The following is a 23,706-nucleotide window of genomic DNA, read 5'->3' on the forward strand; positions in this document are numbered from 1 at the left end:
AAACACCAGTTTCTGCAGATAAAAATTCCAAGTTCCAGTAGGATCTGATGCACAAAGTGCTTTATATCAACAAATGCTTCACATTTACTTTAACATTTTAATTATTTCAGCTGCCAAGTTATCATCAGATTTTATATACTAATAATGTCGTGGTGTCAAGTGATGTGATGTTTCTTCCTGACTCATGCTGTACCCATTTCCATCGTAATAGTAAACATCAGCATAGCTGTTACCTTTGGATTCAAATAAGCTATTATTTATAAAAGCATACTAAAATATAGTATGCAGCGCACATTAACAAAATGCACAGATCACTGCTCACAGTTTACAAATTTTAATGAGAAAGCAAAAGGAAGGTGATGAGAATGGGAAATGCAACCCTGTGACTAATCTTCAGCTTGATTGGTTTGTACTTTCTAAAAGGCTTGAGAGACGGGATGTAAAGTAAATTGTGGGATTCCTTGGAAATACTGAACCAAACCTCCTCATTGTTTTCTAGAATGCAAACCCATCCTACTCTTGTTACTAGGAAAATCAACAAAGTGACAAGTTCCCCAGTAGGGCAAAACACAACAACACCTGTTTATGTAGTTTCTATCTTACGGTGTTGAAAATGTTCATCTCCCTTCTGCCCTAGGGAATGCCCTCATATATGTAACATTGCCTTCAGCTAAGTGAACCTTTCATTGGAGGAAGAACTTTTTCCTTCAGCAAAAAGAGTCTTTCTCCAATGGAAGATTTCTTGCTTGGTGGAAGGGAACCATTGGATCTGACCAACTATAAATAGAAGTAGTCTGGTCTTTAAAAACAGGGAAGGGAACCATTCCCTTGGAAATATAACATGGTTGTCTCGCCACCTTCTACTCAAATTGGAAGACTGGGTAGAATCATCAAACCTTTTTAATCCTGAACAAGCAGGTTTTTGTAAGGGTCATAGCTAGACATGGGCATGAACAGAAAAAAAAAAAACCATGAACATGTTGTTCGTTGTTGATTGCCATCCATGAACAATGAACACTGACGAACATGATCCTGTCACAAACATGTTTGTTGTCTGTGGGGGCCAGCAGGCTCTCCTCCAGCCATCAAGATACCTACTGCACCACTCCCAGAAACCCTACCTGAGCAGGCATCAGGAAATGTACCAATAATAAATAATAGCTTGGTCCCAGAGCCCGGCAGCAGCCCTGGAACTTGAAGGGATAGATTCCTACCGCACCACTCCCAGAAACCCTACCTGAGCAGGCAGCAGGAAAGGTGCCAATAATAAATAATAGCTTGGCCCAAGAGTCTGGCAGCAGCCCTGGAACATGAAGAGATAGATCCCTATCCCACCACACACAAAGAAAATTCAAGCTCCAATGAGCTCACCCTGTCTCTCTAACAGCAGCTGTCTCTCTCTGAAAGCCAGAGCTGGGATCCCCCCTCCCCCTTGGTCTTTTCCTCTTGTACCAAATTTGGAGCTCCAGTCCACACTTGGAAGGAAGATCTGCCTATCAAGCTAAATTGGGTTTAGATTGGGGTTTCCAGGGCAACAGCGGGAGTTCAGACAGAGTTCAGACAATCCCTGCCTCAGTTGCCATGGAATTTGATTGCAGGTGCCAGACTGTCTGGCTTGATGAACTGCAATGAACAGCAACGAACGAGGCTTGCAACAACCACTTGCAACAACCACAGCTTGTTCGCAAACAGCAGATTGGGCCATTCGTGGGTTTTTTTAGTTCGTATTGCTGTTTGTGCCCATCTCTAGTCATAGCACAGTTGATCATTGTATGATATTGAAGGCCCTGATTGAGAAACACACCAAAAATTATAGAAGATATCTCTACATTGCTTTTGTTGACCTCACTTCAGCCTTTGACTCTATTGAGCGATCAAGATTATGGGACAAAATTGATAAAGCAAACATCAACAGAAGGCTTTTCACGATACTGAGGGGACGACGTTCCAATCTCATAGTCAGGGTAAGAGTGGGCTCACATGGCTCTCTTGCAGATCCTATTGGTTCCCTTTTTGTTTAATTTTTATATTAATGATTTTGTCCTGGTCATGGAAACCCAGAACTCTGCCCCCCTTCATTGGCTGGGTGAAAAAATTTTAATTCTGCTGTATGCAGATGATATGGTAATGATGTATTTTACCAAAATTGGGCTCGGAAGGATTCTAGTTAGGTTGGCTCATTTCTGTGATAGAGAGGAATTAAGAATTAATTATAATAAAACTAAAATTGTTGTTTCAGTAAAAACAGATTTAAGCACATTTAATTAGTGTTAATGAAATAAAATAATGCCCCCTTTAAAAATATTTAGTCATAGTATTTCATGGGTCTCTGTCTTGGCAAACACATTTTAATGCCATTTTATCAACTGTTCTCTGTACATTGGGAGCTATTTTAAATTTTTTCTATTCAAAGGGTAGCCAGTTAATAGCCCCGCCCTCAAAGTATTCCAGGGCAAAGTTATCATGCAGCTCTTGTATGGGACTATAATATGGGGGTGGAACAGGAAAATACTTGATCTGCTTGAAATCATTCAGAACAACTTTTTAAGGAAAATCTTGTATCTTCCTCAGGGATCACCTGCTGCACACTTAAGGTCAGAAGTTGGACTACCACCTATTACAACAAGAGTCCACTTGAAATTATTAAAATATGACAAGAGCCTTGACAGTATTTCTGAAGACCATCAGGTAAAATATTGTTTTTGGTATGACAAGGAAGGGAATCAGTAGTCCAACTTGCTGTCCCATATTTTGCAGTTATATTTCTTGCCCTCCTTAGACATTGTGAAGTTTTGGGACCCAAGCAAAATTCGTAGTTGGCTTTTTGAAAAAGATATACTTCGGGATATAGGTATTCTGACAATCTAAATTTTCTTTGTGGTATCCTTGGATGAAGAAAAACAAATTCTTCTCTCACTATTTAGCTGATGTTACATTAAGAAAGGCATTTACTAGGGCTCGCTCTCAAACTATGCCATCCGAGTATTTACAGGGCACATTTCAAAAAATACCTGTTGAACAATGCCTCTGTCCTTTACATTGCCCCCTTTATGAGGCCATTCAAAACAAATTGCTGAATCAATTTTTTTGTAAATTTTTCTATCTCAGATGAGGAATGTATTAATTTTTATTGGCTGATGCTATTCCTCTTATTACTCTCAAAGTGGCTGTTTTTATTTTCTTATCCATAAATATAAGGAAGAAATTAGTACCTGCTAATTTGTAAGAATTTTAGCTAAATTGTAATTCCATGTTACTTCATGGGTTTTGCATATATTTCTTATCATCTTAGTTTTAGACTTCTAAGTTTAATCCTGTTATGTAAATATGTTTTACCTTTTTGTAGTGGAACATTGTTACATGATGGTGTATATGTGGGGATGTTATGACCTATGGTTACAACAATGTCTCTCTCTCTCTCTCTCTCTCTCTCCATCTATCTATCCATCTATCCATCTGTCTATCAACCACATGGTTGTAGACAATCAATTTCCACACAGCAGAAGCAAATATCTGGAAAACTGGTTATTTTGTAGCATTTCAGATTTATAACTTGCTTTGGCTCCTTAAATGGGAAAACAGCCGCAGGATACAAGTGTTGTTATAAATTGTAGATAGCTATTTTATTTATTTTTATTTTATTTAAAACAAATTTATTTAAAACAAATCTTATTGGTCTTTAAGGGGCTACTGGACTCGAATCTTGCTGTTCTACTGCAGACCAACATGGCTACCCACCTGAAACTATCTTCATGGAAAATACACGTTGTCCTGTTCACACAAAACACAAACATATATTGAAACGATTGTGCATCGCACACTCTCTTAGTACCATGAAGTAGGAGTGCCAAAATCATAACAATGGAAAAGGGCTTCTGTTTTGGCTTTAGAAAAGATGCTGGTATGGCCTTATATCATAATCAGGGCTTTTTTTCAGGGGGAACGTGGGGGAACGGAGTTCTGGCACCTCTTGAAAATACTCGGTAATAGTGCTTGAAAATAATATGATTTCAAAGAATCCCATGTGTTTCTTCCTCAGTTCCCTCTTGAGAGTTCCACCACCTCTTTTCCCAGAAAAAAACCCCTGGTCATAATTATTTAATTTCTGTGTTTCTCTTATCTGGAAAACTCATAATAAAATTATATTTTAATTTGTTTAATTTGTATACTCATGCACTAAACTTCTTTAAGTTTCAGCCCCCATGCCCAGGTTTTGCTCTGAGTTTTCCACATGAGTTTTTAATGTCAATTCAGATTTTATGTTGCTTCAATTTATCCCCTGAGTTCTGCATGCATTTTTTTGCCTTTAGTTTTCATTTGAGTTTTTTGGTTTTTCCCTGACGTTTTCCCAGTTCTTTTGAGACCACTTTTACCCAGATATATTCCTAGAAGTCGATTTGTTCCTCATGTGTAATGTTTCTTTTTTTATTATTTGTTGCATCCATTCCCACCCACCTCCCTCCCACTTCTTGATGGTTTCATCATAATGGACCCCCCCCCGCCTTCCTTTCCACCCTTCCTTGTTCTGTTTTGATCGTTTTAAATCATCAATTTCTTGTTGATAGATTGACCTACCGTTGTAGTAATAGGTGCAGCAGGTTCTCCGAATTCCCCTCTTTCATTTTTTTTAAAAAAATAAGTCTCTAGCTTCTTCTCTTCTGGAGATATAAGGAAAAAGGCATATCTCTGCAAGGGAAGGGGCTAAAGACTTACTTTTTTAAAAATCATAATTTTCACATGGATAGATTGACCTAACATTGTAATAGAGGTTGCAGCAGGTTCTCTGAATTCCCATCTTTCGTTTAAAAAAAAGTAAGTCTCATTGTGAAGAGAATCCTTTTTCCTTATATCTCCTCAAGGAAGGAGGCTACAGACTTTTTAAAAAATGAAAGATGGGAATTCAGAGAACCTGCTGCATCTATTAGTACAATGTTAGGTTTCTCTATCAGTATGAAATTGATACATTAAAAAAAATGCAAAAGCCCTGGTGGTCCTGGGGAAGAGTGGTGGCCACTTCTGACACCAGAAAAAGTAGCGAGATTTGAAAATCATGTAGCCATTGCTGCTCTGTGCTTCATCCAGGGCTTTTTTTCATCTGGAACGTGGTAGAACGGTGTTCCAGTACCTCTAGAAAATGGTCACATGGCTGGAGACCATTAAACTTTAAAATCCCCTCCTTGTTCCAGCTGACTGGGGCCAGTCAGCTAGAGCAAGGGGGGAGTTTAGATTGCCCTCTGCACTGCTTGTGAGCAGCATAGAGGACGATTTAAACTTTAAAAGACCCCCTTGCTTCAGCTGACTGGCACCAGTCAGCTGGAGCAAGGGGGAGAGTTTAGACCAGCCTCCATGCCGCTCACAAGGGTCACAGAGGGCGATTTAAACTTTAAAATCCCCCCACTTGCTCCAGCGGAGAACTCTAATCTGGAGAACTGAGTTTGATTCCCTACTCCTCCACTTGAAGCCAGCTAGGTGATCTTGGGTCACTCACAGCTCTTCTAGAGCTCTCTGAGCCCCACTCACCTCACAGGGTGAGTTTTGTGGGGATAATAATAACATACTTTGTAAACTGCTCTGAGTGGGCATTAAGTTGTCCTGAAAGGCGGTATATAAATCAAATGTTGTTGTTGTTATTGGCCTGAAGTCTCTCAGTACTAGAGTTGCCAGCCTGCAGACTTACCATTGGAGGGGGCCTAACTGGTGACACAGAGTCTCTCTACATGATACTAAGTATCTAGGGACACTCAAGTGCAGGACTGTAGTTCTCAATTCACATGCTGGCCGTTCTTGCTTGGCACATGTGCATGCTGCTTTCATGAGAATTCCCTTTGTGTGACTGCATCTGCAAGCGATTCCGGAGGGCAAAGCACCAATTCAGCTCTATTTTTACTACAAGAACAAGTACTGTAGGATCCTTTGACTTGCCAATTTGCATTTCTTTAAGATGTGAGAAAATGCTGAGATCTGCATTTCAATGAATGGATGTAGGGGAATCTGGGATACTTTCAGCAGCTGAGGAGGAACTGATCTAGAACATGTGAATGTATTCACGTAGAACAAACTGAAGTGTGACTGTGCGAGCAAGTGCCTGGAAAATTGGAGGGGAGACACATGAAATGAGGTTCACTTGAGTATCCCTAGATACTTCATAACGTGCAGAGAGACTGACAGCTACTTCACTTCCAGTGCAACTGTGACTAGCCCAAGGTCACCCAGCTGGCTTCAAGTGGAGGAGTGGGGAATCAAACCCGGCTCTCCAGATTAGAGTCCCACGCTCTTAACCAAACTGGCTCTTATATATTGATGAAAGCCTTCTGTGACTTGGACACAGCTATCCATTCCTAACATAAAACTGGAATAACCATATTTTAACGAATACAAATAACCATAACTGATATATTTAACTAACACAGAACCAATCTGCATTAAAAAGCTGTGGGAACCATAACCATGTAAACTTCAGTCAACAAAAGAATGAAAGCAACACACACACAGCCCCACCCACTCCCATGAAAAGAAAGCAGAATGAACTCAAAGCAGCACACATACACACGGCCCCCACAGCCCCCACACACCCATGAAAAGAAAGCAGAATGAACTCACACATACACACACAGCCCCACCACTCCCTCAATGAAAATAAAACAGAATGAACTCAAAGCAGCTAAACCTCCTCTGCAGAGCACGTGCCAGGCTCCAGCTCTCTCTCCCTCCCTCCCTCCCTCCCTCTCTCATTCACAGAGGAATGGGAAAAAAGCAGAATGAACTCAAAGCAGCTAAACCTCCTCTGCAGACCCAGCGCCAGACCCGAGCAGCATCTGCTTGCGCTCTCTCTCTCTCACTCAAGAAAGGAGAATGAACTCAAAGCATCTAAGGCTCCTCTGCAGAGCCCATGCTGGACCCCATCTCTCTCGCTCTCTCTCTCTCTCTCTCTCTCTCTCACACACACACAGAGGAATGAAAAGAAAGCAGAATGAACTCAAAGCATCTAAGGCTCCTCTGCATAGCCCACAGTGCCAAAGGAGGAAGGAATCATGTAGGCAGATTCTAGAGCTACCAGAACGATGTTCCAGAGTATCCCCCCTCAAAAAAAGCCTATGCAGACTGGGCCCAGCATACCTTTGGGACCGCCTCTCCCCATATGTTCCCTGGAGGTCGCTTCAATCAGCTACTAAGCACTTGCTGATGGTCCCTGGCCCCAGGGAGGTCCGCCTGGCCTCTGCCAGAGCCAGGGCCTTTGTGGTCCTGGTGGAACTCTCTGTCTGAGGAAACTATGGCTCGGCAGGAGCCAGAGCCTTTTTGGTTCTGGTGGAACTCTCTGTCTGAGGAAACTAGGGCCCGGCAGGATTTGTTATCTTTCTGCCAGGCCTGCAAGACAGAGATGTTCCACCAGGCATTTGGTGGGGGCTAGGCTGTCCTCTCGCCAGCCATACCACTGAAGACCTTCCACCACCCATGCAGGAAAATGCTGTATTTTAATATTTTATACCCGCCAATTTTAATTGTTTATGATATAATGTTTTGATGTTTTTATAATGTTTTTATTGTTTTAAACTGTTGTTAAACTTCCCTGAGCCTGTCTGATGGGGAGGACGGTCTAGAAATGTGATAAAATGAATGAATGAATAAATAAATAAATAAATGTTCCAGTTACCTTCTAAAACACACCACACACATGCATCAAGACAAGCTCCATCATATAAATGCACTTTAGTCCTTTGGATACAGACCAAAATCTGGAAATCTACAAAGAACAAGCCTTTTCAACACCCTCCCTCAATTCTGTCCCTATAGCCTCCCAGGTGACATCATTGGAGAACCAAAGATTAGCCAAACCACCCATGGCTTCTTCATCTGCATGAATGGTCGAGCTAGATGTGCAAGTTTTTAAAGAGTTGGGTCCTGTCTCTCTCCTTAAGCAGTTTTCCAAAATAGCAAGTGGGGTGGGCTGTGTGCCCCTCTTTTTACTGATCCATATGAAGTATTCTGTGCATGTGGGGAGAAGTCTGTGCATGTGGAACAGTAAAAATATGGAAATACCCTCCCCCATGCTATTTTGACATGGGGGGAAAACCTGAAGCGAGGGAGGAGGAAGGAGCTCTTCCTTCCCCTGTGGTGGCATTCCAGGGCAGTTTGGGCTCTCCTTTATTGTTAACAGCCATTTCTCACAGTTGCTGTGGGGCTGTGAGGAACCTGAGTTGGGTCTGGGGAACACGGACCCAACTCTTTAAAAATCTGAACATCTAGCTTGACCTAAAATTCTCTTAAATGTTTAACACAAGGTTTTTCTCCTTCCAGTTAGAGCTGTGTCCTTCTTGACGGAGTGATTCCTAAGCAGTATTGGACAAGCCCAACCTACTAACACAGTAGATACGACTGGAGCCAAACACAGGGCAGGGGCAGGATAATCTAAACTCATGGAAAGATACCTGTGCTGCTGTTTGTATTCAGTCTAATGACAAGCTCCTGTGTGTTTCTTAATAAGTGGATCAACAGGACACTTGCTTGGATCCCACAGAAGATTTCCATAGATGAAAAGAGGAGCTCCAGAAAGCTTGTTTTAATTGTTTTAATTGTTCTTGTTCATTGAATGCCCTAGCTGCTAATCATGTTTACTTGCACTGTGTAATCCACCTTGAATCTCAGTAAGAAAGGCTATAAACAAGATCAATATTGCCAATGCCTTCAAAACAGGCACTTAGGTATAAACCAGGAACAGATGATGACTTCCTTTTGGCCTTCTTGCCCAGTTTCTAAATTTTTTGGAGAGATCCCCTGATGCGTAGAGGCACTGGAGCCTCTGAAGAAGCATTTTAAAAAACTCTTTCCTCCGCAATCCTCCTGATTGAAACTGCTACCTTCCCATAACTATTGGTTCTGGTAGGAAAAAAGAAACAAAAAACACGCTTCATCTAAAAACAGTTACATCAGGGCTTTTTTTCTGGGAAAAGAGGTGGTGGAACTTAGTGGGTTGCCAGTACAGGGGGCAACTGTTGGCAGGAGGTGGTGGCCCTGGCACCACATGTGCGCACGCAAAGTGAGCAAAGTGTGCGCACGCTCCCAGGACCAATGACATCACTTTGGGTCAGCTGGACTAAGAGGGGAGTTTTTAAAAGTTTAAATTGCCCTCGGCAAAAATGGTCACATGGCTGGTGGCCCTACCCCCTGATCTCCAGACAGAGGGGAGTTTAGAATGCCCTCCGCACCACTTCAGTGGCACAGAGGGCAATCTAAACTCCCCTCTGTCTGGAGATCAGGGGGCGGGGCCACCAGCCATGTGACCATTTTCAAGAGGTTCTGGAACTCCGTTCCACCGTGTTCCAGCTGAAAAAAAGCCCTGTCTAGCATTATAGTTAAAAAATTAAAATAAACTGTACAAGGGATCGTACCAGTCATACAAATACCCCGTTCAATGAGGCCTTGGATCTGATCTTTCTGGCTGCTAATGCAAACGGTGAAATTTTATAGGATACATGGTTGTCGCTGTCTGCTAACAGGAGCATGGTTTTCTCAGTTTCTGAGTAGGCAGCTGATACTCCTCAACAGGAGTATCTTGAGAAGAGGCCAGAGACCACAGGGATCTTAGTCTGGGTGAGAGGATTGTTCCAGTGGATGTTTCCCTATGTAACAATGGCTGTATCTTCCTGGACACTGGCATCTTAAACAAATTAACAGCAGCTGATTGACAATTAAAGTTTCTATCGTGGCACCTGGGGAACTGGCTCAATAAAATATATGACCCAGATTTTTTGACCTTCCTACAGAACTATAATATTCTCTGTTTGCAGGAAACATGGATTCAGACCCCTGACCTACCTGTTGTACAGGGGTACAGGATTTATTTGGTCCCAGCAATTAAAATGCACTCGAAGGGACTGAGGAGCAGAGGCTTGGCTATCCTGTTGACTTAAATGTAGATAGACAAGTGCTAGAGAACATCTGCCCTAATAACTTTCAGACCCAACTCCTCAAAAGTGTGCATATTAGTAGGATATTATGCATTAATATATCTATCCCTCCTAGGGGTTCACTGTACCAGAAAGTTGGATGCTTCTGGGACCTATTACTTGAGGCGACGGAAAGATTAATCTCATGGTACCCAAACGAACATATCATCTTATGTGGAGATTTCAATGTGAGAATAGGGTTGGGCAACTTAGAGGTGAGAGATGGTATAAATGTGCATATTGCTATGAATGCTCATGTTCTTGAGCATTCAGAAAAGGATAGATGCTGAATCTGCTTTCATTGACCAACTTGCTCACACTGCATGGTACCTCTCTTGATTCCTCTGGGGGGACCTTTATATATGCGGCTTTGATCGGGACTAGTTCTGTAGATTATATTGCTGTATCTCCTGCTACTGAGTCACTAATTTTGAGGTCTTAGACCTAACCCTAAGTGACTATTGTCCCTTGCAATTATCACTTACTGTCAATGCTAAGGTACTAACAAAGCCTGTCCCAGAATTCGCTGAGAGTTGGCCCCTCTATCCCAGCAGACTTGTTTGAAAAATTATGCAGCACTATATCTAACTTTTTGTCATCCGAGGAGATGAGCAGACTGAGATTATTTCTTTTACACAACTGCTTTGACAAGATTGGTATCCAGATCAAGCCTCTAGTAACCAATAACAGACCTCTAAAGCCGTTAATACATATACAAAGCGGCTGGTTCAATCACGAATACGGAGTGTCAAAAAAAAACACTTCACGCTATGAGACATGCCAGGTGTAGCAGAGATGGTGCTCGGATGGTCAGTTTAACTAATCTTAGTACAAATCTCTAATCAAACACAAGAAATTTGAACATACCAAATTTCTCTGGAGTGAGCTAGAGCACGCAGTAATCAAAATAAATGGTTTGTGTTTCTGGGAACTGGCCGCATTTAAAAGAAGTACCTTCCATTCCCAGATTGAAGTGTTTATCCCAGGTCATATCTGGGCCCCTTATTTCTGTAAGTTTTTGGGTCACATCCCCCACTTTTGAGAGGACTATGATCTGCCAGCAAGATGCATATATTGATCTCTCAGAACTTCCACAATGGGACCCAGTTTCTGAAGCTAAAATCATGGGACTAATAGCTTCACTACCCACTAGAAAATCCCCGGGTGAGGATATGTTACCACCAGAGTTGTACAAAGCCTTCCTGGAGTGATGGGTTAGTATTGGCTAGAATGTTCACACAGATCAATAGTACAGGCTTTTCTCTTCTGGGTCTCATAATAAGGTTGCCAACTGACTGGAGAAAGAATGTCCGCTTCCTTTTGTGGAGATTTAATATGCAGAAAAGGACACCTGAAGCTTTCCATGTCATTGAGGTAAATAATATCGTCTGATCATTGCCTTCAGATCAAATTGATACTAAAAGGATAGCTAGAGGGACCAGTTTAGAAATAATAACCCTAGCTTGCAGCAGTCTGTGATTGGGATGGGTCAATTTCAAAGAGCAAAACATCACGGTGAATAGGAGTTACCACCTCCTTCCTCCTTTGGCCCACTGGGATCAAACTGGAATCTCCCTCCTCACACCTTTTTTAAAAAAGCGAACATTAAGGGATCTGATCACAGATCAAATGTAATGTGCCATTTCTTTAAATGGAGCTATCTAAGAATTTGGTGTGAGGATCAGTCCTATTAATGTTTACTCAGGGTTAAGTCCCACTCATGTTGCTGGTGCTTGCTCATAAGTAAGTGTATGTAGAACTGCAGCCATGCCACCCAATTCTAGCCATGCTTATTCTGATGTAAGTCCTACTGTTCAACAGGACTTGCTCCCATGTCTCTAGAATCTAACAGCACCTAAAGACTTAACAGATTTTACAGTGTGACTCCTAGATAGGGCCAGCTTTAGGCATAAATTTTTAATCACAGTGCTCACTGATATTGAGCTAGAATTATTCAAATCCATTTCAGGTACAAAGAGCCAACTAACAGTAATGGCCAAGATATCGTTTTTGCTGTTAACCTTTATGTTCTCTATAGAGTTGCTGTCTATTGCAATTAAAAAGGAAAAAGGAGATTAAAGAGGTGACTACTCTGTGAAAAGAATATATAATCTCTTAATATGTAGTTGATTTGGCTATTCCCATCTGTTTCTCTTCAAAAGGTCCTTCAGATTATCCACAAATAAATCAATCACCTAGGACATAAAATAACTGAACAAAAATCTTAATTGTTGGCATAAAATGTATTGCCTCGTCATATAAAATGAATTCATATTTTGACATTCCTTTGAAATTTATTCTCCTTCAACTATTCTCCTTCAACTATCAACTCGTTCAACGCACTTCAACTATCTACAGATTTAAGTACTACTTGGATCCATTGGTGAATGAAATTACAAAAAGCTTATAAAGCTTGAAGAAAAATCTTAGTTAAATAAAAGCTGTAATTAAGCCATAATTAAAATTAATACTAGTCCAACTTTTGTTTCTTGTTTAAAGCGGTTTATCCAACAGAAAAAATCTCTGGCCTAAAATAATTACAGAATTTACTGTTGGTGGAGGGTTAAAAATAGGTCCTGTTTCCTGCTCTCTGAAAGAAAGAAAGAAAGAAAGAAAGAAAGAAAGAAAGAAAGAAAGAAAGAAAGAAAGAAAGAAAGAAAGAAAGAAAGAAAGAAAGAAAGAAAGACCAGGAGCAGTAAACGTGTATTTTATAGTATAAAACTGCAACTTTGAGGGTATTAATATGCTTTCTAAAAGTAATACAGACTAATGTCTGTGATGAATGTTAAATAAGGACAAATATCTTAGTTAAAGACAAACCAATTTTTTGGGTAGTATTACAAACTCAGAACAAACGTAAATCTTTTTAAAGCTCTACAAAAAATTAACTAAAGACAACAGGAATTCATGCTGCTGGTGACATGTAAAAAAGATCTGTTTGGGGGAATGACTTCACATCCAGTTACAGAAATAAAAAGGTATATATATTACTCATGAAAGCCTCTGCAATGTTACCTAAAATATATTGTTATAAGAAAGACCTTGGACTGGTCTTAGATTTCTTGATGGTCACTCTAATGGAAATTGCCTTTAAATGAAAACAAATACACAACTTTTTAAAAGAAGTCAGGAAAGGTATCAGAAATGGAAATTAACAAATTTCATTAGATTACATAAATGGGCAGAAAAGAACAGACTACCAGTAAGTGACAGAGACTTTTTTCACTCAGTTTTGAAATAATTCTCTAGGATAAAATATTCATGTAGGTCATGCTGATCTTCTCTGAAATATTAGCTTCAATTAGCTGCATATTTTAAGAAACTGAATTATTTTAAAATGAAATTAAATGAAGTACTACTGAACAGAAAGTTGCTATGAGAGGCCATCAGAACCATCGGTCCTGTTAATCTTAAACCTAGTCTCTGACAAATTGCTAATACCTGGTCACTACTCTGGCCTGAGTAAGGGGGTCTGAGGTCACGGAACTGAAAAATCTTCATGATCCTTGGTCAACTACAGGACAATGTTAGTCTCTGAACTGAAACATATTTTGGTTCCTTTTGGAACTGACTGTTCCAAAAACTCTACTAAAGACCCTTTCATTGTTTATAAATACTGAATATAGTAAACATCTATAAGACTGTACTCCACCACTCCTCCCTTTCTTTGTATTTTTCTTCTTCTCTTGATTGGTTAGTGTTTGCATTCTGCTGTTTAAAACTTAAAAATTTGTTTGTTTATAGTCCACCTTTCTCACTGAGACCCAAGGCAGATTACACAGTGCAAGTCAATATGGTCAAAAGCTAGGACATTCCCGTGTCCTAAATAAAATACATTAAAAGACGCACACATTTCCTTCGATACTAGCCTTCCTTTGTAGCAACAGTGTCATCCTTGTGCCACCTTGGGCTGCATCCACACTGCAAAGTTTAACAGCAACCCTGCCATCACTACTGCAAATGCAGAGGCATTCACACTGCCAATGGAGTAGCCACATGGAAGTCTTGTGTACACTTTCGTCTCTTACCTATCATTATTCTCCTGCCTTGCCACTCAATGGTTTTTGTGAGCTTTAAAAAAAAAAAGGTTCTGCTTCACTGTATCACAATAATGCTATCAGTATCTAATGACACAATCTACTCGTTCCTTCAAATTCTCAGCTTTCACTTTTATAAAATCTCTTTCAGTCGTTATGGGAAATTTCCAGTAAATACTGAAATATAAAGGGAAAGGTTATTTGTGCAATGAAAGTGGCTCAATACTTGCTTTAAAAAAAAGAAAGCAAGCTGGGAATTTAGAGGAACGAATCAAGGTGATAGATTGCTTTAACATTATTGTACTATTCAAATTACTGACTTTTCCCAAAGGTCCTCAGCATGCTGGTGGCACAATAGGGAAAATAGTGGTTGCAATGGGTCTGACAGAAGAAAAATGGGACTGATGAGTGTAGGACCTTCAAAAATGCACCTCTTCCCATCCAGATGGCTTGCTGTCAAAACTGGACTGCAATCTTACTGAAAATATTTTACCAGAATCGGTTTGGGAAGACTAGAACAAGCCAAGGGAAACCGCAGAAAGTGGAGAGAGGACACTGCAGTGTAGATGCTCCAAAAAAGCCGTGTTCCATTTGGAATGCAACACTGAAGCAAACCTCCATGTGGAAGCAACCTTGGCTGTAAGAACACCTATGACCACAAAAACCAGCTTAACACTTTTGTGTTCCAGAAAGCGATGGGCATGAACTGGGAAAATTCTGAACCATGGTTCACGAACCACGAACCTGCCCTGGTTCATGAATCGGTTCGTGAAAACATCACTTCTGGGTCAGCAAAAGGTCTGCAGAAAGCCTAATCACACCCACCTCCACATTGCCTAGGAAACTGATTGATCAGAGCCAGGCTGTCTGCAGTGATGAACTAAAATATGAACCAAATGAACTGGGCGAAAATTCGTCACGGTTCATGAGAAATGAGCTCCCATAAACCGCTGGTTTGCGAACCATGAACCGGTCCGGTTCGTGACGAACTTCGGTTTGTATTTCAGTTTGTACCTGCCTCTAGTTTCAACATATTATTTGCTCTTGCATATCTCCAGTAATGATGGAGACTATTTCCTCTCTTCAGCTTAGGAACTATCAGAACAAGATGGCTATAGAACTGGGCTGTCATCAAGGGGATAGCATGGGCCACTGGGATGTCATAGCAGCCTCAGGGGCAATCTATCAGTTCATATCGAGAGAAGCATCTGGAGAAATTGGAGAACAAGTATTTTGTGGCACTTTTAGCTTTGCCAGCAAAAACAGGGTTAAAGGAGCTAGAAAGTTGTACTGCACTCTTTCATCCAGCAATATATGAGAATGTGTTTGTATATGCATGGGCACAACAGGGGTCACTGCAGCATATCTTACTTAGGGCCTGTGAAATGTGGAAGTGGCCTTGCTGGAGGTTAACATGATATTAAGATGGACCTAATCACACAAACACAACAAAATATTGCTGATTTTTGTCAGTAGATCAGGGTCATTCCACACAAAATATTTGGTCTGGATTGGGAGCTACCGGGAATCAGTCCCCCTTCACACTCAGTTTTGTGTGTCCTTCTGACATTTCCCTGGCTTTTCTGCATCCTTTCCAAAACCTGTTTACTGTGAGTTTTTTTTAAAGATCACAGCAATGATGATATGGCTGCTCTGTGTACTGAACAGGAGTCTGAAATCTCCTTCAGTCCTACACACTTCAGCTCCATTTTCCCTGAACCAGTTCCCTGTGGTAGCCATCCCCCTACTGCTGGGGGCTTTTACAGGTTTTTAAAATTGGTAACTGCTAGGTCACTATATCATTATAACAATCTATCTGCTAGTTGCTCTAAATCCCCAGCTTTCATTTTTGAAAAAAATACATCTCTAGATCCTTTCGTTGCAGAGATATAAGGGAAGAGGTTATCCACAATGAAAAGGATTAAAACTTTCTTTCAAAAAAATCTATCTAGATTTAGTAGATAGATTCTTATAATGTTATAACAATATAGCAATCTTGCATGTATCAGATTTTTAAAAAGCCCCCCCCCCCATGGCATGGAGAAAAATAGCCATCATGGGAGGATGGAGGCAGGAAAATGGGGGGACCCACAATGTGGAAACCCTGTTGCCGCTGTGCTTATGAACAGCCACACGGCAACAAGAACGCTTGAAAATATTGTTGCCATATAGAGGACCTCCCAATATCCGGTCAGTACACAGACTACTGTTAGGAGTAAGCAGATTACGGAGTAAATTTTTAATTCAAGAGAAGACCTGCCAGAGAAACTTTGTGGTTAAGATTGTCTGTTAGAACCTTAAGAATTAAGATTGTCTGTTAGAACCTTCAGCTGTTGCCAAGACCAATAGAATTAGATACTCACATCCAAGCCTAAGTCACAGATTCAAACACCAAGTATCTTGAAAGCGTGAACCTTACAATAGTTTTACAGCTTACAATGGATGTGCAGGAGCATCTGACAATAAAAGCAGCTTCTGTTTAGTTGCCTGTGATGTACTTGCCATGCATAATGGCAGACAAACAACCTGCTGCGTGATTTGCAGGCAGGTGCCTTAATTTCTCCAGCAGCAAATGATGCCTGGAATTGATTCTAAAGGAACTAGGGTTGGTTTCAGAAATCAGGTCACTGTGTCGATAACTGTCACTCTGCACACTCAGCTGTTCTGTATGAGCCACTTAGCTTGAGCAATAGGTCTCCATCCTTGCTTTCTCATAGTCTAACAGATTTAATTGTTGGTGCAACCTCTTTATTATTTCTGAATGCCCTGCTGCTGGACTAAGAGTTAGAAAACTAAGATAACCAAAAGATCAGTGTTTCTTCCACTTTAAAGATGATACTGTTGGTGGAAAGTGCCATCAAGTCATAGGTAATTTATGATGATGTCTGTTGGGGTTTTCAAGCCAAGAGACTGAGAGCCAAGCTACAAGTGACGAATTACACTTGCCAAGCAGAGGTGGTTTGCCATTGCCTGCCCCTGCAACCATCTCCCATTCAATTACTAACCAAGGCCAACCGTGCTCAGCTTCTGAGATCTGACCAGATCAAGTTTGCCTGGGCTATCCAGGTCAGGGCAATCTCATTGTTAATGCTGCTTTATTTTAGATAACAAGCCTAAAATAAAGCAGTGTTAACAATAGGATCTGTTAGGCTGTGGGAAAGCAAAGACAGAGACCTATTGCTCAATCTAAGAGCTAAGCTAAAAGTGACGAATTACACTTGCCTGGCTAGTGAACAGACTCACGTATATTCCTCCCTGTTCACTTGCCATTCACTTGCTCTCCAATTGATCAAGTGGAGCACAAGTGGAGGGCAAGTGTAATTTGTCACTTGTAGCTTGGCTCAGTGGCCCGTACAGAACACCCAATAATAAAGTAGCCTTTAATTACTGCATTGGAACACTTATGTATTGCATTGGAACACTTTCATCTCTTTTTCTTCTGGAAGGGTACACCCTCAGGGGCCCATGTTATTTTTTGTCTGCAGTCTGTTTTATTCTCTGCTACTGACTTTAAATGACATGTAAGGAGCTTTACATCAAAGGGATGCTGTAGGAAGTAAACAGCCTGGCATGATGTGGATTCCCCAGCCCTTAAGCATTTCTGTATTTATCATCTTCAGTGTCACAGGGTCTGAATTAATTACCCCAGTTCCCATTTCAGAGGATTTATTCTGATGAATAGCACCAGGATGCTATAGGAACATAATCGTGTAATTTAGGTTAACACACACAGATTTACCTTCTTGTGTTCCAAAAAAGAATGCTACCACAAAGTGGGATCTGATCCCACATATACAGGGCCAAGCGACAAGTGATGAATGACACTTGAATGGCAAGTGAACAGACTCACATGTATTCCTCCCTGTTCACTTGCGCTCCACTTGCCCTCCACTCGATCACTATGTGGTTGAGTGGGGGGGCAAGTGGAGCGCAAGTGAACAGGGAGGAATACATGTGAGTCTGTTCACTTGCCATTCAAGTGTCATTCATCACTTGTAGCTTGGCCCACAGTAACTGCCAGGCAGGTTGTTTCTATGAGGGTGTATCCGCAGCATTTAGAACTTATTACAACTGACCTGCAAATCCCTTTTCACTGATGTACTACAGATCAGCCAAAGGAAGAGATTTCCTGGCACATCACAAGGAGGAACTATTACTAACATGTTTGCCCTGGCCAGAATTTCCCAGCCAATGTTTACTGCCATCCTGGTAGCATTCCAATTACAAAGAGAAAAACCTCAGAGGTACACTGGAAATTAAATGTATGAATTTTTATAAATTTTTTTGTGCAGAGTGCGAAGTGCCAAAGTGCTAATATATAATTCCCAATAAATATTATATATAAATATCCAATAAATACATACAAAAATATATATAAATTCAATCAAGAGTCCAACTGGTATAGTTTCACCACTAAGGTGATGAAGTAAAACCTCCAGAGATGTAGTTCATAATGTTAAATCCTTTTTCTGTTCTTTTGTAGAACTGTTGATTCCTGTGTGGAGTTTTCTCAAAGGACAACGTAGTCTAGTAGTTACAGTCAAAGGCCAAAAATTATGGCTAAAGAGCCTGATGGGTTCTGCCAGCCTGTTATCCTGTTTCGGCAAAATGCTTTTTCAAAGGCTCATAAGTGCATTGTATAAATTACTCCAACACCATAACATTCATCTCAAGGTAAATATGAAATCTGACGGACCATTGCCAGCCTTAGTGGTGAAACTATACCGGTTGGACTCTTGATTGAGTGTATATGTATTTTTGTATGTATTTATTGGATATTTATATATAATATTTATTGGGAATTATATATTAGCACTTTGGCACTTTGTACTATGCACAAAAATTTTATAAAACTGTATCAATCTAATTTCCAGTGTACCTCCGAGGTTTTTCTCTTTGTAATTGGGTAGCTTTCGAAACTTGGAGGAGCCCTCCTCTTTCTGTATCTTAGTAGCATTGGCTTCAAGTACTCAGCTTTCCCTAATTCAGTGGAGAATGGTGTACTTTAAAGATATGGTTGCAGGTCAGGCCCTCAGCTGATCTAAACTGGCAGAGATCTACTGCTCTCAATCAGTTTCTGGTTTAACAACAATTGCACTTATATACCGCTCTTCTGGACAGATTAATGCCCCACCTAGACCAACATCTCAGGGGACCTGCCAGAAATAAAACCTCAGGTATGGAGGTTGTTCATTGCTCTAAAAGGTCAAAAAACACTGCTCGGGACATGTAGCAAAATGAGGTGGACGCAATGCACTGAGAGCTGACGGGAATGTTCTACCACTGTGCTTGACAAATCCCATGTCACCACGATCCATAGAAATTTCATTGTGGCATCTAATATTTTCAGCAATGATTTAATTGTAGTGTTTTTGGAGATCTTCTGTAGAAGTACAAAATTTATTTATCATTTCATAACAGAATATATTTTGATTATGATATAAAATGTGTGTACATCAAATTCTTACCATCCCTCCTTTATATATTAACTTTACATGATTCAGCAGTGGTACATGAATTCATTTTTAACTAGTTAGGAGTCAAAAATAAGTTTGACTCCTAAATTTTGTGAATGGCTCTTAGGGCTAAATAAAATTTGTCAAGGCGAATTCTACCTTGCCCTAACAGTAGTAAACTAGTACATCAGGGAAACTACCATCAATATAATCAGACCAACTGAAAAATCACTCCATGGCCTTCATCAAGCAAAGCTAAAGCAAATCAGATTGATTATGCACCAAGGAAGAAATACCTGACTTTTCCTTTGCTAAAAACTTAGCTCCACAGATCTCGGGGGTGAGTTACGAAAAGTATTCAGCAGCTGGCAGAGCCCATTCAATATTTTCAGATCATCTCATTCAGTGCCGCAATGACCTGAAAATGCCAAAGAATCCCTTTTGGCAGTGAATTGTTTGAATAGACACAAAGCACAAAGTGTAATTAAAGACTTCTTTATTAGTTAACCTGAGCTGATCTCAAGGGATCTACTGATGAGATATCTAGTAAGCCAGATCTTTGGCAGGTATGTATCTGCATAAGTTTCAAATGAGCTATGATCCTTTATACCAGTTGTGATGGAATCCGGCCCATTGTTTCCTAGGGAATTATTTCAGGACAATTACAAAAAAACAATAGGGATCACTTATAGACAAATTTCTGGTGTTCTTTGAAATGCTCATAAGAAAAAAGGGTGGAAACTAGTGCAAAAAATGTTGCCAAAAGGCAATAAAAATTAAAAATAATCAACTGCATTTTTAGTAACACGAGTTTTGTGTTGGTGGAAGTTACTGAATTTGTAGTGCTTATCTGGAGATTATAAATTCTTAATTATGTACCATAAAATTGACCCCTTTGCTGTATGAAACATGCCCCTCATTGTCCATGTTAGGGAAATATTTTTATTTCCCTTTCCCAACTGTTCTATGGCCCCAGTCCAAAGAAACACTGCAAAGGATTATATGTACCTGCTGTTGTACTTACAGTTCCAAAGACAGATGAAATCAGGGCACAGGCTCCTTTTAGCCTCAGCCAGTTATCAGGAGAGGCAGGTAACAGTAGGAAAAGGGCCCTTGGACATAAACCAAGCTAAACACAAACCATCAACAATAGATGGTGCCCCCCAGGGTCTGTATCAGCTTTTTTTCTTTTACTACCTGCTTGTCAAACATTTGACAGCCTGTATGGCTGGTGTACTGCATTTTTCTCAGCGGGTCACACAAGTTCTGCAGGCCTGCAGTTAATATCAAGGACAGCAATTTTACAAAATGGTGAAAAATAGAAGAACTACACCAATCTTAGCGAAAGAAATAGCCCTTTAAAAAATCTTGATCCTCAGTCTAAAATAGTGACTCTTCAGCAGAATCTCCCTTGTTAAATAATGATATCCAGCAGGTTTGAACTATTTTAGAATGGTACATACAAAAGAGGCCAGGAAAATGGCCCCTTGGGAAGTGCCAAGGCAGATTTTTTAAAAAAAAAGTCTCCAGAAGCCAGACAGACAAATGAAAAAAAAATTCCAAGAAACACACTTTTCACTCTAGATAAATTAATCTGTAATAACTAGCACACTGTAGTTTTGCTCACTTACTTCCATCCTTACTGATCCGGAACAGTGATGAAAATGGATTTTATGTTTGTGCTGGGAATTCCCTTAATGGTATACTGACATTCTAAGAAAAGTAGTATATGCAGGCATTTTCTCCTTGGAACTCCATAACATTTTCTCAGAACTGTCCATTCCTTCCATGAAGTGCTCCCTGACAATAGCTCTGCAAATAGACTTGTTTAACGAAGATTCCTGCCTTTCAGCCATCCTTATTTTACACGCAAAGCCTTCTATGCAGCGCAGCTTAGAAATTTAGCAGTCATGAGATAAGAGGTTGGTATCAAATTAAAGAACAGAGAGCAGGAGGTAAGAGTAAATATATGACAAAAAGTCTCACAACACAGTGAAGCGAGTGTGACCCCCGATCATCATGGGGCCACTGATATTGTTTATAAATGATCAGGAATCAAGAATGAGCAGAAAAGTTTGTAGGTGATGGTGAAAACCCAAACAGACAATGAAGTACTTCAAAAGCATCTCCCAAGAGTGAATGGGCAATAAGTATAAAATCACATACATTCATATATACATTGAGGGTGTCTAAACTGCAGTTGACTACTCAGAAAAAAGATCTAGGGGCTGTGGAGGATTGGAGGGTACCTCAGTGTAAATATCTACACACTTTACATATTTAAAATATTTATGCCCCATCTCCCCACCCCTAATATATGACCAATGGTTTACAATAAATATGAATAAAAATTAAACCAATACCCAGACCATAGTTACTTGCCAAATAAACAGCCCTCAGTTGGCAATTAGCAAACAATCCCAAACAAATATGAGTGCTGCAGCAGTGGAAAAAGCAAGTTTTATGTTCTGAATTATTTTTATAAATGTTGAAAATGAAATGGCTTCTCTCATAATGTTATTAAAAGAATTTACAAGGACACTGTAGCTGCCGTAGAAGGGATATCATACAGCTGGAAAAGATATAGATAAGGATAAAAAGCAATCAAGACATTGGAGTACTTTATAAAGGAAAGCTAAAGAGCCTGGAACTTCTTAGTTTAGAAAAAACAAGTCAGAAAAAACGAGGTGATAGGATAACATTGACATGTGTATGCACACACAGAGTAAAACCCTCTATTGCTCCTGTAGTGCTAGAATCTGCAGTCACCCAATTGAATTGATCAGCATGAGAAACAGGACAGACGAAAGAATGTACTTCCTAAAACAATGTAACGTAAGCTTCACTTCCACAAAATATGGTGATGCCCACTGACTTATGGCTTCTAAAGGGAGATCAGACAAATGAAAGATAGGTCTATGTACTGCTATGAGACATGATAATTAAATGAGCCTCTACATTGAGTAGAATTTTGTATGTGAATATTCAGGGAGAAATGAGAAGAGCTGTCACCTTATGATCTGCATGTGGCATCTGGCTGGCCATTGTTGGGCTGGGTACAAGATACTGGATTAGATGCAATGTTGGTTTAGTCCAGCTAGGCTTTTCATTTGTTCTTTGGAAAGCCGAGATCAGGTCCCTCCTTCGTCATCTGAGAAATAAATGGAAACGCCTGTGGCCACTTCCATTTATTTTAGGCATGCTATTCCCCCACTTTTCTTAACAGAGATGTTGCTTTTTGTGTTGGAAAAGTTATGTAAGAAGAGGGTATAATATATCCAACTAGTTTCTAAGTCTTCAACCATGTGTTGTTGGATATTGCACTATCATCATGTTATCACAGTCAATTACCTCCTGAATTGCCTTGTCCAAAAAGAAAATTCCGGTGGAAAATTATTTCTATTGTGCAATTAAAATGAAATAGCTGATGTTGTGTGGATATACCTTAAATTATGACACTCCACCATTCGCCTAGAAGCTAGAGAAGGCCTGCCATCTCTAGACCACACGTTGATTTGTCTGTTTTGCATCCTAAAGCAGCTGAAATTCCCTAAAACTTTATTGCGATTTAAGATTCTAAAGCGAGATGAACAATGAGCCTTGCTGATGTCCACTGGAATAGGTGTGTAGTCTATATAAGCAGAGTTTTTCCCCTGCTATTTTCAGTAGAGGGATTTTCTTGCTGGCAATTTCGAAAGAAGGACCAAATACATGAGAGAACAACACATTGTTCTTGGGTCCAACAAGGCAGTATAAGCTAGGAAATGTGCAAGGTGCAATGAAAGGGTCAGTATGAATGTCAGAGGGAAAGATGCATGAATCTGAGAACACTTTATCTAAAGGATTTAGAGAAAAAGCTGAACAGGACAGTAAAGTCACCATGAAAGAAGAGACTCAAGAAAGAATGGAGAAGTACCTTTTCTGACTACCAATAGGGAAAAAGCCATGAGGAATACATCCAGCAGGTCCATCACCACTGTGTCTCATGTGTCTCAATAATCTTCAAGGCTGTGGAAAGAAATGGCCCGGCATGTTCTTCATTTCATCTTCTAGACCTTGCAAATAGTTTCCAGACAGTAGTTTCTCTGAGTTCTTGTGGTTTTGGTTATCAGGAGGAAGCTGTCAGCACTCCCCTAGTCCTGATGGCAACTTAAGCAGGCTGAAAAGAGCAGTAAATAAGCAATATGTTGCACAGAGGCAAACTGAAACTCTTGTGAAATGTCATTGGAAAGTTAGATACTATTGCTACTGACAACCGTGATTGCCAAG

The 23,706-nt window shown here is 40.3% G+C and overlaps 1 protein-coding gene across 1 annotated transcript in view; it reads right to left on the reverse strand.

Moving 5' to 3' along the window:
• Positions 1 to 23,417, reverse strand: part of CD6 (CD6 molecule) — a 43,842-nt gene extending 20,425 nt beyond the window's left edge. The window contains exon 1 of the mRNA XM_054972281.1: positions 23,354 to 23,417. Coding sequence (XP_054828256.1) covers positions 23,354 to 23,408 — 55 coding nt within the window. The 5' untranslated portion in view covers positions 23,409 to 23,417. The remainder of the gene's footprint in view (positions 1 to 23,353) is intronic.
• Positions 23,418 to 23,706: the final 289 nt, after the last annotated feature.

Source organism: Eublepharis macularius, chromosome 2, assembly GCF_028583425.1.
Source record: "Eublepharis macularius isolate TG4126 chromosome 2, MPM_Emac_v1.0, whole genome shotgun sequence".
NCBI classification, from domain to species: Eukaryota; Metazoa; Chordata; class Lepidosauria; order Squamata; family Eublepharidae; genus Eublepharis; species Eublepharis macularius.